At 39.9% G+C, this 13,301-nt stretch overlaps 1 protein-coding gene across 1 annotated transcript; it reads left to right on the top strand.

Annotated features, from left to right (window-relative positions):
• The first annotated feature begins 1,314 nt into the window (after positions 1 to 1,314).
• LOC113017528 (uncharacterized) lies at positions 1,315 to 9,641 on the top strand. The gene is made up of 4 exons (XM_080298661.1): positions 1,315 to 1,588; positions 2,418 to 2,851; positions 3,493 to 3,756; positions 8,571 to 9,641. Exons 2-4 carry the CDS (start codon positions 2,545 to 2,547, stop codon positions 9,362 to 9,364), a joined length of 1,365 nt encoding a protein of 454 aa, XP_080154787.1. The 5' UTR covers positions 1,315 to 1,588; positions 2,418 to 2,544; the 3' UTR covers positions 9,365 to 9,641.
• Positions 9,642 to 13,301: the final 3,660 nt, after the last annotated feature.

Here is a 13,301-nt window from a genome sequence, read left to right as displayed (position 1 = left end):
TCCAAAATTCCCAAGCTTAACTTACCATGGAAATTTACCGGAAACTTTTCGGAAATTTACCGGAAATTTTCCGCCCCTTTGCAACCCTACTCCAGAGTAGGAGTGTACCTGGATCACAGAGCAGGTATTCTGTCTTTCTACAGCGTCTCTGAAACCATGACTCTCCTCCACAGAGTCCAGACCACATTCACTCAGCCGCTCTATGCGGAACTTTTTCTTTATGGACTTGGAGACACTGCAGAATTGATTAAAGTCAAACAGAGAAGACGGGTTCATGTTGATCTCTGACCATTATATGTACTTGTGTAATTTCTAAATGAGCTGAGAAGTTCAGTGGTCCATTGATGTGTGAAAATAATATTGCACTGATTCAAAATGAACTTACATTTATGGGCATTTTTTACGATTATGTAATCGTGCTACTAACAACCAGTTATTGTATTTAGAGTAAAACCATTTAAAGACATTTTTAGATGAAAGGTTTGTACTTGATAACTACTTGAACTGCTTTGTTTGAATTTCAGAAGATTTGGCAGGAATTTTGCTCTTAGGCCTTTCAGTTTACAATCCAGACTTTGGAGGAGAACAAATAAAATCTAAAAGTGAGCTGTAGTGAGTATTGATTTCTTCTCTCAGTACATAAGATAACCAGTCCCAGTTCAAATCTGTTGCCAGAAGACTCATTAAAATCATGGTAGATAGTTACTCTGTATCTGATGCTTTAAAAAAAAAAAAAACTAGTTTAGAATAAAGGTTTCTGATGTTTAGTTGAAGAATATCTGGACCAGAAGTGAAAACCAGTTAAAAACAGAACATTGATGAGAGCAAACAACAGAGGCATGATATCAGCAAACATTATGGTTTAAAAGAAAAATAATAAAACTCCAATAAAATTTAGGCAGAAATTTCTGCTTCTTACTCGTCTGCAACACATCCACCATGTTTCAAATATTCCTGCTGTTTTTGCGCTAATTTTAGTTTCTGCTCGCAGGAAGTTCATGTTGAGCTCAGTGAGTCTGATCTGAATTCATATGTGAGAAAATGATTACACACAAATGAACCTGGAGCAAAATGAGCAGAGAGACTGAAAGAAAAATTTAACGACATACAGGAGCAGAATGATGGAGGACCTGTGATAAATATTGTATCAATAAGAAGGTTAAGCAAGTGTCTTTCAACATGTCGCAGATTTGTTGTACGGGCCTATTTACACTGTCTCTATAAGTTTTATAAACCGAAAAACAAACAAACAAACAAACAAAGGTGTCTGCTCAGTCAGCAGTGTAGGGGGGAGGGGCTCTAAGTTGACCTAACGGGCTGTGAATGGACAGCAGACTGCAGAGGGAAGTGACGTCTCAGGAAGTGAAATGAGAATAGAAGTGGATGGTGAGCGATGTAGCGGTGAAATAAGATAAACACAATAAGACAAACAAACAGAAAACAAAGCGGAAAAGGAGAACAACAAGCAGAGTGAAAGTAAACCTGTAAGGTGGAGGAAACGGACAGTGAGCGCAGTGTAACCGTGACAACGAGACACGAGGACGGATTTAAAGTGATCATAAAATCGTCTCCAGACGGTCGTCGTTCGGTGAGTGGAACCAGATTCAGCTACAACAGCGATAAATACGCCTGTAGGGAGATGAAGAGTGATAAAATACTGAGAAACGGATCTCTGATGAGTGTTTGTAGGGATGTGGTTCAGCAAAATAAAGACACACGACTCTATAACATGCTGCCACATAAAATACATCAAGTAATTAAATAAAATGTATTTATATATCACTTTTCACAGATAAAAATCACAAAGTGCTTCACAATTAGATTAAATTCAATCAGAAGCATTATCAAGGACTACAACATCTAGTCCTTTTACTGAATATAAGTTTGTTTGTAGTGGAGTCTTGGCAGCGTAACGACAACGATAGAGAGTCCCACAGCCTTGGTGCCTGAAAAGCCTGATCCCCACAGGTTTTGAACCTAGTACGTGGGGGCAACAGTAACTTCTGCCCTGAAGAACTATGTGCTCGGGATGAAGCATGAGGTTTCAACAGGTCAGCGATATACTGGCCCAGCTGTCTGATGAACAGAATCAACCTTTTGAGATTTACTTACCTTGATCATTAAGCACGCATCAAGACCTTATTTTATTAATATATTTTAAATGATAGCAGCACAAACAAAATATGTTGCAGCACAAAACGTAGCACAAATGTTTGACATCAATTTAGTTTGATTTGTGTAATGTGGAGGGGCTGGTTGCTCTTTTGACCTTTACATTTTCATTAATATCTTTAAAACAGAAGCAGCACAAATGACAATTTTAGCAGTAAATGGCAAATTATACTATTGAATTATAAAATTGATGAAAGAATATAATTATCCTTGTTTTTCCTGCTATTCTCCTGTCCACACTCCAGTCCAATAGGCGGGATTAATGCAACTGTAAGCTGATTTGTCAAACGCCATCAGGCCCCAAAGAAGAACGGAGGAGGACAGCACTACTGTGGTAGAGGAGCGGTGTGTGTGCAGACATGGCTGCTGTTGATGAAGCGGACTGAACTTGGAGGAGAGACACAAACTGAAGTATTGATCCCGTCACATCAGTGTGGATCTGATAGCAATACCTGTATCGCTTCATCGATGCTTGTATCGATCCGCTCAGCCCCAGTTGAAGCAGCGATGAGTTCAGTTCAGTATCTGAGAGAGTTCATCAAGAAGAGACTAACTGCTGTTTGTGAAGAAATCTTCTCAGAGGTTCAAAAAACCATCGTCCAGTATGAGGAGGAGATCAACCGTCAGCACAGACTGCTGGATATCAGCCGGAAACCCGACAGAAACTCACACATCATAGGTATGGACATGTTTTTAACTCTGTGCTGTTCAAGCTCAGATTCTTCAGTGTGACTGACTTTACTAGAAGATGTTAAACTGGGTATTTATCAGTGCTGTGGGTCAGTGTCCAGTGATGGACTATGTTGGACTGGTGCAGGTCCATGGTCACTGATAGGTTAGGTTTTAAAACATTTTAATTGATTTATTTACTAAACTTTTTTTTCTCTAACAGATTCCAGTGTTGAGTACATCAGGTGTGTGTTGGATCCTCTGTAAACACTGAGGCTGTGCAGTAAAGATCTAGTTAGATGTCTGCAGAAAACACATTTAACAAGTTGTTAACAGACTTCTCTGCAGTTGAAGTGAAGCTTCATTTAAAGAAGGATTTCACACACTGATGTTTTCATGGTGTCACCCTGCAGTTTAGTTTGGGAAACTTTGTGTCTTTCTGTGTGGAGTGAGGAGCTTCAATGCTAACATGTTAGCGTTTAGCTGTTAGTGTGCACAACTATTTCCCTCTGTGTGTGTGTGGCTCATAATTGGTCATATGACAGGCTGATCGGCATTTATTCAGGTTTTGATTCATGCTTTATAAAATAGTTTGAGTTTATGTATCAACACATTGGTCATTATTATTCTTCTGTTTCTTTGTTCCTCGAGACTTCCCACGACAACATGACTGTGAGGAAGAGGAGGGTCTGGATGAGCAGCAGGTCTGTAACCAGGAGAGGAACTCCAGTCTGGACCAGGAGGACCCAGAGCCTCCACAGATTAAAGAGGAACAGGAGGAGCTCTGCAGCAGTCAGGAGGGAGAGCAGCTTGGACTGAAGAAGGAGGCTGAAGGCATTATCGTCTGGACTGATGAAGAGCAGCTCAGACAGATGGAGACTATCTGGAAACCTGAGATAAAGCTACACAGAATAGGTATGTAAAACTGTGATGTCTTTATAACATTGAATATGACTCACAGGCATCACAGTGGAACAGTGGTTAGCACTGTTGGCTCCCAACAACAAGGTCCTGGGTTTGACTCCACCTGGGGTCCGTTCTTCGTACCTCGCTAAGTAAGTTAGCTGGATTAGATTGTTGACGATTTCGCGTGATCTTGGATCGTTCGGTTCCCCGAAGCTCATCCGGGACTTGCTGTCATAGCAACAGAGCCGTAAGCGTAAACCTGCTCGGGAGCAGGTTTACTTTATGTAAACAGGATTAGATCGCGGCCACGCAGGTATGTCCGCTTCATTTATACGAAAGCAACAGCGATATTCCACCACTGTTTCACCATAAATAAATAACATCAATGTAACTAAAGATAATGCAGCACTTGATCCTTTTATTGATGTCACACAGATACATACAGGTCATTCCCTAAAAAAGGGAAATGTACTATTAACATTCTATTACATGTATGTGATTATTACAGATGTAATTCATATTTCAGAGTAGTAATTGTAAATTACTTCGTGTAATCAAGATGAGAGACCACGGCTATAAAAGCGAAGGTGGATTTGGGAAGCCTGTCGCAGCCATATCCTGTCCGTTTACACGAGCAGCCCATTGCGGAAGGTGCAAGATTGATAAGGAGAGTCCTCAGAATTCAGCGTATATTGCGGGACAGACAGGATCCTTTAGCTCAGCGCGACAGTGTGCTCATAGAGAGATATCGATTTTCCCGTGAGGGTATTATTCACTTAACCAACTTGTTGACGAGGGGGTGCAGGACCACCACCTGTCTTTGTTTGCTCTGCCCTTTTCTTGGTTGCTGTTATGAACAAACAAACAGATTATTCCAGGGTCTCTTTCCAAGAGACTAAAAGCAATATAAGTGATAAATATTACCATTCAGTAGAATATTCTTATATTTCACTTTTACTTGTTCCCATGTTCTAGTGGGTCCTGTTGTGGCTCTAATGTGAAAGGGGATATAATATAACATAATATAATATAATGTAATATAATATTGGATAATATAGTGTAATCTAATAAATTTACCCTACCGCCTACTGGTGTTGGCCAGAGGGGCCGATGGCGCGATATGGCAGCCTGGCTTCTGTCAGTCTGCGCCAGGGCAGCTGTGGCTACAACCGTAGCTACCTCCACCAGTGTGTGAATGTGAGAGTGAATGAATAGTGGCATTGTAAAGTGCTTTGGGTGCCTTGAAAAGCGCTATATAAATCCAATCCATTATTATTGTTATTATTAAATTACTTACGAGTTTAATTTGTCAGCAACTTTCTGCCAGCCCTCTCTCCTTGCTTTTGCAGCCTTTGCAGTGTTCCCTTGCGTTCTGATTAAACTCTGAAACTCCTGAAATCCCTCACTCAAGAGTTCTTGCTCTGCTGCCGAAAAATACCAAGCGCGCTCCTTCGACATTTTCGCCGACCAATCAGAGGGTTGCCGATCAATGTTTCTACTCTCGATGCGTAGCCCCTTTTACGACACCCAGTGATCTCACATTACTTCATCCAGCTGTAGTAATCGTCAACAGCAGGTGTGTTCGGAGAACCGGATTAGCGAGCTCACGGTTAGCGCGATGATTTGATCTTGGATGTGTCATTTGATCTTGGATGTAGTAAGCGACGTACGAAGAACGGGCCCCAGGTGTCTAGGTCTTTCTGTGTGGAGTTTGTATGTTCTCCCCTTGTTCACTCTCCAGAGACATGCACACAGCTGGGTTAGGTTAGTTGGTGACTCTAAATTGCCCATAGGTATGAATGTCAGTGCGAATAGTTGTCTGTCTTTCTGTGTTGCCCCTGCGACAGAGTGTTGACCTTTCCAGGGTCAACCCTGCCTCTCCCTATGATAGCTGGGATTGGCTCCAGCACCCCATACCCTAATAAGAACAAATGGAAGAGAATAACCACAGCTCAAGGTTGCATTTATTTTTAGAGGCACAAGAAGAATTGAAGGTCCAACTGTAATAAGCAGCATGAATGAATCTCTTTAGCCTGATTTTCTGTTTTCATTTACATGAACACATTTTTGCCATTAACTCATGCAAAAAGGTAAATGCATGCATAAAATCCAGCAGAATGAAAGATGTGAAACATCTAAGTTTCTCACAATATTTGGAGGGTCATGAATATCATTTATGAAAAAAAAGGGCAGAGACAATGCTTTAATTTCAGGGGATGCTGAAAAAGCCTTTGACAGGATGGAATGGCCGTTTGTATTTGAAGTTCTGAAAAAGTTTGGTATTGGAAACACATTTTTTAAATGGATTCAATTGATATACTCCAATCCTCAAGCAGAGATTTTAACTAACAGTCATTTTTCCACACCATTCAGACTACACCGCGGAACTAGACAAGGGTCCCCCTTGTCACCTCTCTTGTTCACCTTGGCAGTTGAGCCTCTTGCATTGTCAATTCAATTCATAAAAACATCAGGAATTAAAGTAGGCAATATTGACCATCGTATTGCCCTATATGCTGATGATGTGATCCTGTTTTGCACCAACTTAAACAAATCAATACTAAATCAAAACTTCCAAATTTAATGTGCTACTTTTTGGCTACCAGGAAGACACTAAATAAACAAACTGAGAATCCGTTTCTGAAAAACACTATAATAATCTGGTTTGAAACACATAACTACTTGGGAGAAACATCACAACTGTCAAGGTTCCCTCCAATATTTAGAAACAACAGCTTTCCTCCCGGTAGGGCAGATGCAGGCTTTAGACTTTGATTCGATCAAGGTATAAGAAAAGTGTCTGATTTATTTAGGAATAATACTCTAATGTCTTTTGAACAACTTAGAAGTACATTTTCTATTCCTGCAAAACACTTTTTCAATTTTCTTCAATTAAGAAATTTTATTTTAACCACACAAGGTTAAAGCTTAGAACTCTCCACCTACTGTTCTCTAGAGAGCACAGTTATAAAACATCTAAATGGGAGAGGTCAAGTTTCTGCATTTTTCCAAAGTGTTTGTTGATTCTTTGGAGTTTTCCATAGAGTCTATTTTAGAGGCATGGAGGAATGATTTGCAAATGGATATATCTGATGATGAGTGGTATAAATCATGCTCCTTGGCCTAGAGTCAGACAATCAACATTACTTCAATATAGATGGTTAACAAGACTCTATATTACCCTCTCAAAATTGCATCATTTTAACCCAAACATCCCAGACGCCTGTATTAAGTGGGGAGTGGATAGGGGCTCTTTGTTTCATTGCATATGGGAGTGCCCACATGTGAAAGTCTTTTAGGAAAAGGTAATAAATCTGACGGATGAAAGCTAAACCAGTTCCACACCGCTGAAGTTGCATTTTTACAAACCAATTCTGGTTCCTCCGTTTCATTCAACGATCCACTTTCACCCTTGTCATTCTCAGTTGCCGCTGTGCCTTTTTCGCCATGTGCGTACGAAAACAAAGGCACTGCGCATGCGCGTTTTACCCATGTTCTATCGCGATATTTCCTTTTCTTGTCGTTGCCCAACATTATACTGGTATTACTGTGAACGGTATGATATGGCCCAGCCCTAGTTCAGAGACTTATTCCTGTGAACAAAGCTCTATCCATTTTAAAGGGAAGCTGATCGGATCAGGGTCTTGGAGCTAAGAGCTCCTGCCCGATCCCAGACAACTTCAAAGAACCAGCCTTCCCTGCAGTTTTTTTATTCCGTGAGCAGAAGCACCACCCATTGTAAAACCCATATGGTCATAAAAGTTAAAGGCACTGTCTTCTGATCACAAAGGGTCGTCTCCCCTCACCCCTGTATACGATTTAACCGCTTCAGCGGTCCACTATATACAAACACAGGTGAGCCTATAAAGGGCAGGAAGTAAACATTCTTTACCAAATAAGGAAACCCAGAATCTTTCATGAAATGTTAAACACTATAGCTAATTGCCTTCCCCACCATCTAAGGTGTGTAGGGGAGGAACAGAAAAACATCTAAACATGCAGTTTAGGACAAGATTTACAAATTTAAGTACAACAGTGGCAACTTTTATCCAAATAACTATGTGTGCACGTGTGTGCATGTGTGTGTATGTATATGCATGTGCGAGTGTGTGTGTGTGTTTGTGTTTGGGGGTGCACTTGTGTGTCCTCCTGCCCACAAAAGGGTCATAACGGCAGGAAGTTTACTAACCAAAAAACACAACCTTAACATAGGATGTCCCTATAATGAAACACTATAGCCTCCCCCACCAACAAATTGGCTGGAGAGGTGGTCAGAGACAAAGGAATGTCTTTGATGCTGCTGCTTGAACTAAGACTTACAAATTTAAGTAACACAATGACAATATTTAACATTTGACTCCAACATGGGTAACTATGAATAAATATTTCTATTCTGTTTTGGAAAATATGGAATTCAGAGTTTCTAAACTTAGATTTATCAGGCAAGAAGAGATTTTTTTTTACGGCATTTCAAGCACAGCCAAAACGTTTACACCTATGTAATAGAACTCTGCCCTAGCATGCCTTGTTATAACTGTAGCCAATCCAGACATACACATTCATTTAACAAAACAGAACATCTATTTATTTCATACGTCACAGATATTCACATATGAATTTGAAATTTGACCTTTGCTAATAAGAATGTTAGAACTAAACATTTGCATCAGTGCCTGAATAATTTGTCACATTTGTACACTTTAAATTTCAGTGGTATATGTGAGCAACATGCTCACTATGTAGAGACCTGCTAATGGTTAAGACCAGTAAATATTTTCTCAAATGTTTGTTTTGCTATCATTTTTTCTCCTTTGTGCCTTCAGATGTTGTACAGCAGCATGCTTTTGAGGAAGAAGATGTTCTTACAGACCAGCAGGTCTGTAACCAGGAGAGGAACTCCATTCTGGACCAGAAGGACCCAGAGCCTCCACAGATTAAAGAGGAACAGGAGGAAGTGTGCAGCAGTCAGGAGGGAGAGCAGCTTGGACTGAAGCAGGAGGCTGATACTTTCATGGTGACACCCACTTATGAGGAAAGTTCCCACAGTGAACCAGAACCAAAAAGTGAGCAGCTCCTTTCTCACAGCTCTTCTAGAGCAGAGAGCCGAGATCATGAAGAAAGCCAGCATGTGGACTCAGGATCTTCTAGACGTACGGAGCTGAAGAACAGACGTCCAAGTAGAACGGACACAAAGAACAAGTCTATTCAGTGTGATGTCTGTGGAAAAACTTTACCTGATAAATACAGAATGACTGCACATCTAAGAGTTCACACAGGTGAGAAACCGTATTCTTGTAGCACCTGTGGGAAAAGATCTTCTGACTCATCAGCGTTAAAAAAACATATGAGAATTCACACAGGTGAGAAACCATATTGTTGTAGCACCTGTGGGAAAAGATTTGCTGACCCGTCAGCGTTCAAAAAACACACGAGAATTCACACAGGTGAGAAACCATATTCTTGTAGCACGTGTGGGAAAAGATTTACTGACTTATCAGCTATCAAAAAACACACAAGAATTCACACAGGTGAGAAACCATATTCTTGTAGCACCTGTGGGAAAAGATTTGTCCAGAGGACGCAATTAAAGAAGCACATGAGAATTCATCCTGGTTAAAATGTTCATATTTAGAGAATGTGAGACAGCTGTGAGTCATTGGTGAACACCTGAGTGAAAAGATGATCCATATTCAAGTCACTATTTTTTTCCAGAGCAGTAAAGAACTCTGTGTTGTTTGTTCAGTTTATTACATTATTCTATTAATTGTATCAGAAAAACTGATCTCACATTTCTTGATGGTTAAAGTTCGGTATGCTCCCGTTCTATTTAATAGTTTTAATCCTTTGCTCAAGTGAGTTTTTATCAAAATAAAAATCAACAAAATTGAACAACAGTCAAGAATTGTGTTTATTTTTGTCAGGAAGCAAAAGTATCAAATACCAAGTTTCATGCTTGAAGAGGGAAGTCCCCAGTACAGCTTGTTAGTCCCACCCTTTTTTTGCCTTAACCCTCTGGGGCTGACGGATGCACCGGCGTGTCAAAATCACATGACCAATTTAAGATGACACAGTTACAAGATGCAGCGACTCAGTCTCCATTGGGTCGAAAATGCGAACTTCAAACTATATACCAGTTTTTGAATTGTCTCGATTGGCCAGGTAAAACCAATGTTATGATAAAAAATACACGCAATGTTTTTTTCTGAACAAAACAGTGGTGTTTACAGCAGGAAGAACGGTAAAAACTGCGTTTTCTAAGGACAGCGCTAGCAAACACTCTCCACTTGCGAGTGAAAAAAGAAAAAGAAAAAACACCCTTCCCTATTCGTGTTAGAGTTTACCATGTCAGCCAATCAAAAAATGATATGGCAACATGTGACACTTGTTGTTTAAGGAAAAGAGGAAGTTTTTAGGAGTGACACCCGCGACGGAAAGCGGGCGAGTGAAAGAAAGAGAGAGAGAGCGAGTTTTCATATGTGAGACATTAGTGACGTGTAGTGTGTTTGGAGCCTATAGTTAGTGTGTTGTGTAGTTATTGTTTTGTATTGTGTGTCAGTTAGACTGCTGAATGTCACATTTGCTCCAAAAAGCCACCAAAGGCAGATTCCAGTGTAAACGCTGTTTCCACCTGGAAAACTGGACTGATGCACCTCCTGCTGTCAAACCTGCAGGGTTTAGGCCTGTGGTGTTCTCCTCTGTCTTATACTGAACACAAACTATTTGTATTTGGACTGGCACAAATAATTTGTGTGCCTTCTTATTTGATGCAGAACACCTGATTGTTCTGTAAATAGATTTAAATGGTTATATTAAAAAAACAAAAAAAAACGCCTGAGGCCTTGGCTGCATTTTTAGGTAAATAGTACCATATAACTTTGTTGTTTGCAAAACATGTGCAGGATTTTTAGAACTGTACAATTTCTATTTGCATTCCAAGTTGTGAAAATGATTCAATAAACATGTTTGTGGGTTTTACAGTATAAAATATAACTTTTTTCTATTCGGATTTTGAATTTTTTTGTCTGAATTTAGATGAATTGTGCTAATATAATATGCCAAAATGGAAAAAATAACTCAGATTTCAGATATTTGAGGTTGTGCTGGAAAAAAAATGATACCAAACAAGGCAAGATAAAGCGTTTTTAAAGGTGAAATATAGAGGTAAAATCAAAAGTAGTCAAAAACGGCCAAGTATACCCTGGACCACAGAGGGTTAAAAACCCATCCCTAGACCCAGCTGTCTTAACTAATTATAGGCCAATCTCCAACCTTCCTTTCATATTAAAAATCCTTGAAAGAGTAGTTGTCAAACAGCTAACAGATCATCTGCAGAGGAATGGTTTATTTTAAGAGATTCAGTCAGGTTTCAGAGCTCATCACAGAAACAGCTTTAGTGAAGGTTACAAATGATCTTCTTATGGCCTCTGACAGTGGACTCATCTCTCATCTCTTGTCCTGCCACTTGGGCCCTAAAATCATAGAAATATGGTATCTAACCAGATTCTTTCTCTGGATGGCATTACCTTGGCCTCCAGTAATACTGTGAGGAACCTTGGAGTCCTTCAACGCACATATTAAACAAATATGTAAAACTGCTTTCTTCCATTTGTGCAACATCTCTAAAATTAGAAATGTCCTGTCTCAGAGTGATGCTGAAAAACGAGTTCACTGCAGGTCTGCTTGTTGTTCCTAGAGTATTTAAAAGTAGAATGCGAGGCAGAGCCTTCAATTTTCAGGCCCCTCTTCTGTGGAACCAGCTTCCAGTTTGGATTCGGGAGACAGACACTATCTCTACTTTAATCTTTCCTTTTTGCTAAAGCATATAGTTAGGGCTGGACAAGGTGACCCTGAATCCTCCCTTAGTTATGCTGCAATAGACGTAGGCTGCTGGGGGATTCCCATGATGCATTGAGTTTTTCCTTTCCAGTCACCTTTCTCACTCACTATGTGTTAATAGACCTCTCTGCATTGAATCATATCTGTTATTAATCTCTGTCTCTCTTCCACAGCATGTCTTTATCCTGTCTTCCGCCCCTCCCTGAGCCTGGTTCTGCCGGAAGTTTCTTCCTGTTAAAAGGGAGTTCTTCCTTCCCACTGTCGCCAAAATGCTTGCTCATAGGGGGTCATATGGTTATTGGGGTTTTCTCTGTTTCTATTATTGTAGGATCTACTGTACAATATAAAGTGCCTTGAGGTGACTGTTGTTGTGATTTGGCGCTATATAAATAAAATTGAATTGAATTGGACAAAAAACAACTAAATTCAGACCACTGAGGTTGAGCTGAAAAGAATGATACCAAACAAGGCAAGGGGAAAAATAAAATGAAACAATTTAAAGGTGAAATACAAATGTAAAATCAAAAGAAGTCAAAAATGGCCAATCTGACAAATCATGAAAAACTTGGTTTAATTTTTTTTCATGACAGTGCAGATTTCTGACATTTTATGTAAATTAAGCTTGTAACAATCTGATTTTTTTTTTCTTACAAAAAGCAGTGGAACTTAAGTTAGACTTGTGTTTGCCCCATGTTGTTTCTTTCCAGCTTTCTGGATTTTATACTTATTGGGTTACATATGTATTTATTATATGGGCTAGATCCACCGATGGACCCTGAGAGGAAAATCCACCTCTTAATCATCCAGTGCGCAGATATCATGACCACAGACACTTCAAATAAGTTATCAAACCTCCAGCATACCCTGAGTTGATTGTATTCCTCTAAAAGTTTCAGTTTTTCTCAACAACACTGGATCAGATTCATGTGCGTGTCCGTGGGAGCACCAGCACTCCCTGTAGCATCGACAGGTCGGAGGTTTCCAGTTCAAAACCTCCAACCTGTTTTATAGAGCGGCAGCAAACAGCAGTTTCATTCTTTGTTTACCCACATCAGCTGTTCATCCACAGGCTCCACCTGTGTGATTATATCACTGGCCTGCACAGAAACACAAAGAGAGAGAGCAGATATGTTATTAACCCACCCAAAAAAATCAACACCTAAAAGTAAACACAGGAAATCTGACAGGGTATTTTATTTATATCTGTAAGGATTTATCAGTGATATATTGTTTTCTGTAGTTTTTCTTGTGTACACCACCAGAGTGGATTTGAAATCAACCAGTCAAGATGTGATTGAAGTGCAGTCTTTCAGCCTTAATTTAAGGCGCTTAACAAAAACACTGGATTAACAACTGTTTTTATACTTTTTCTTTTTTTAAGCCAATTTTCTGAGGCTTAAAAATACCTGAATAGTTAACTGATAGTTTCATGACCAGGTGAGTCCTGTTCTCTCATTATCCAAGGAGAAACTCGTCAGATTACTGGAACTGTCAACATGAAGTCTACAGAGGTATTAATGCCAGTGAAGGAGGGATTATGTATAAAATCAGCACTTTGAAAGTGTACAGAGGCAAGACTACAGTGTGTTTGTGTCCAAATACTTATGGCTCCTCACACACCTTCAGTGTGAGCTCATCCTCGCTTTCTGCTGTGAAGTCAAACAGAGCTTTGGCCATTCCTTTAGCCACAGGCTGCTGGCCTGTGATTGGCTGAGCTG

The sequence above is a fragment of the Astatotilapia calliptera genome, chromosome 3 (genome assembly GCF_964374335.1).
Source record: "Astatotilapia calliptera chromosome 3, fAstCal68.1, whole genome shotgun sequence".
NCBI lineage: Eukaryota > Metazoa > Chordata > Actinopteri > Cichliformes > Cichlidae > Astatotilapia > Astatotilapia calliptera.
This window is presented reverse-complemented; position numbering and strand designations above follow the sequence as displayed.

Excerpts from the sequence above, each read along its gene's own strand:
- LOC113017528 (XM_080298661.1), top strand. The coding sequence starts at position 2,545 with ATGAAGCGGACTGAACTTGGAGGAGAGACACAAACTGAAGTATTGATC. Across the intron at positions 2,852-3,492 it reads CAGAAACTCACACATCATAG|ACTTCCCACGACAACATGAC; the intron begins GTATGGACATGT and ends TTGTTCCTCGAG. Across the intron at positions 3,757-8,570 it reads GATAAAGCTACACAGAATAG|ATGTTGTACAGCAGCATGCT; the intron begins GTATGTAAAACT and ends TTGTGCCTTCAG.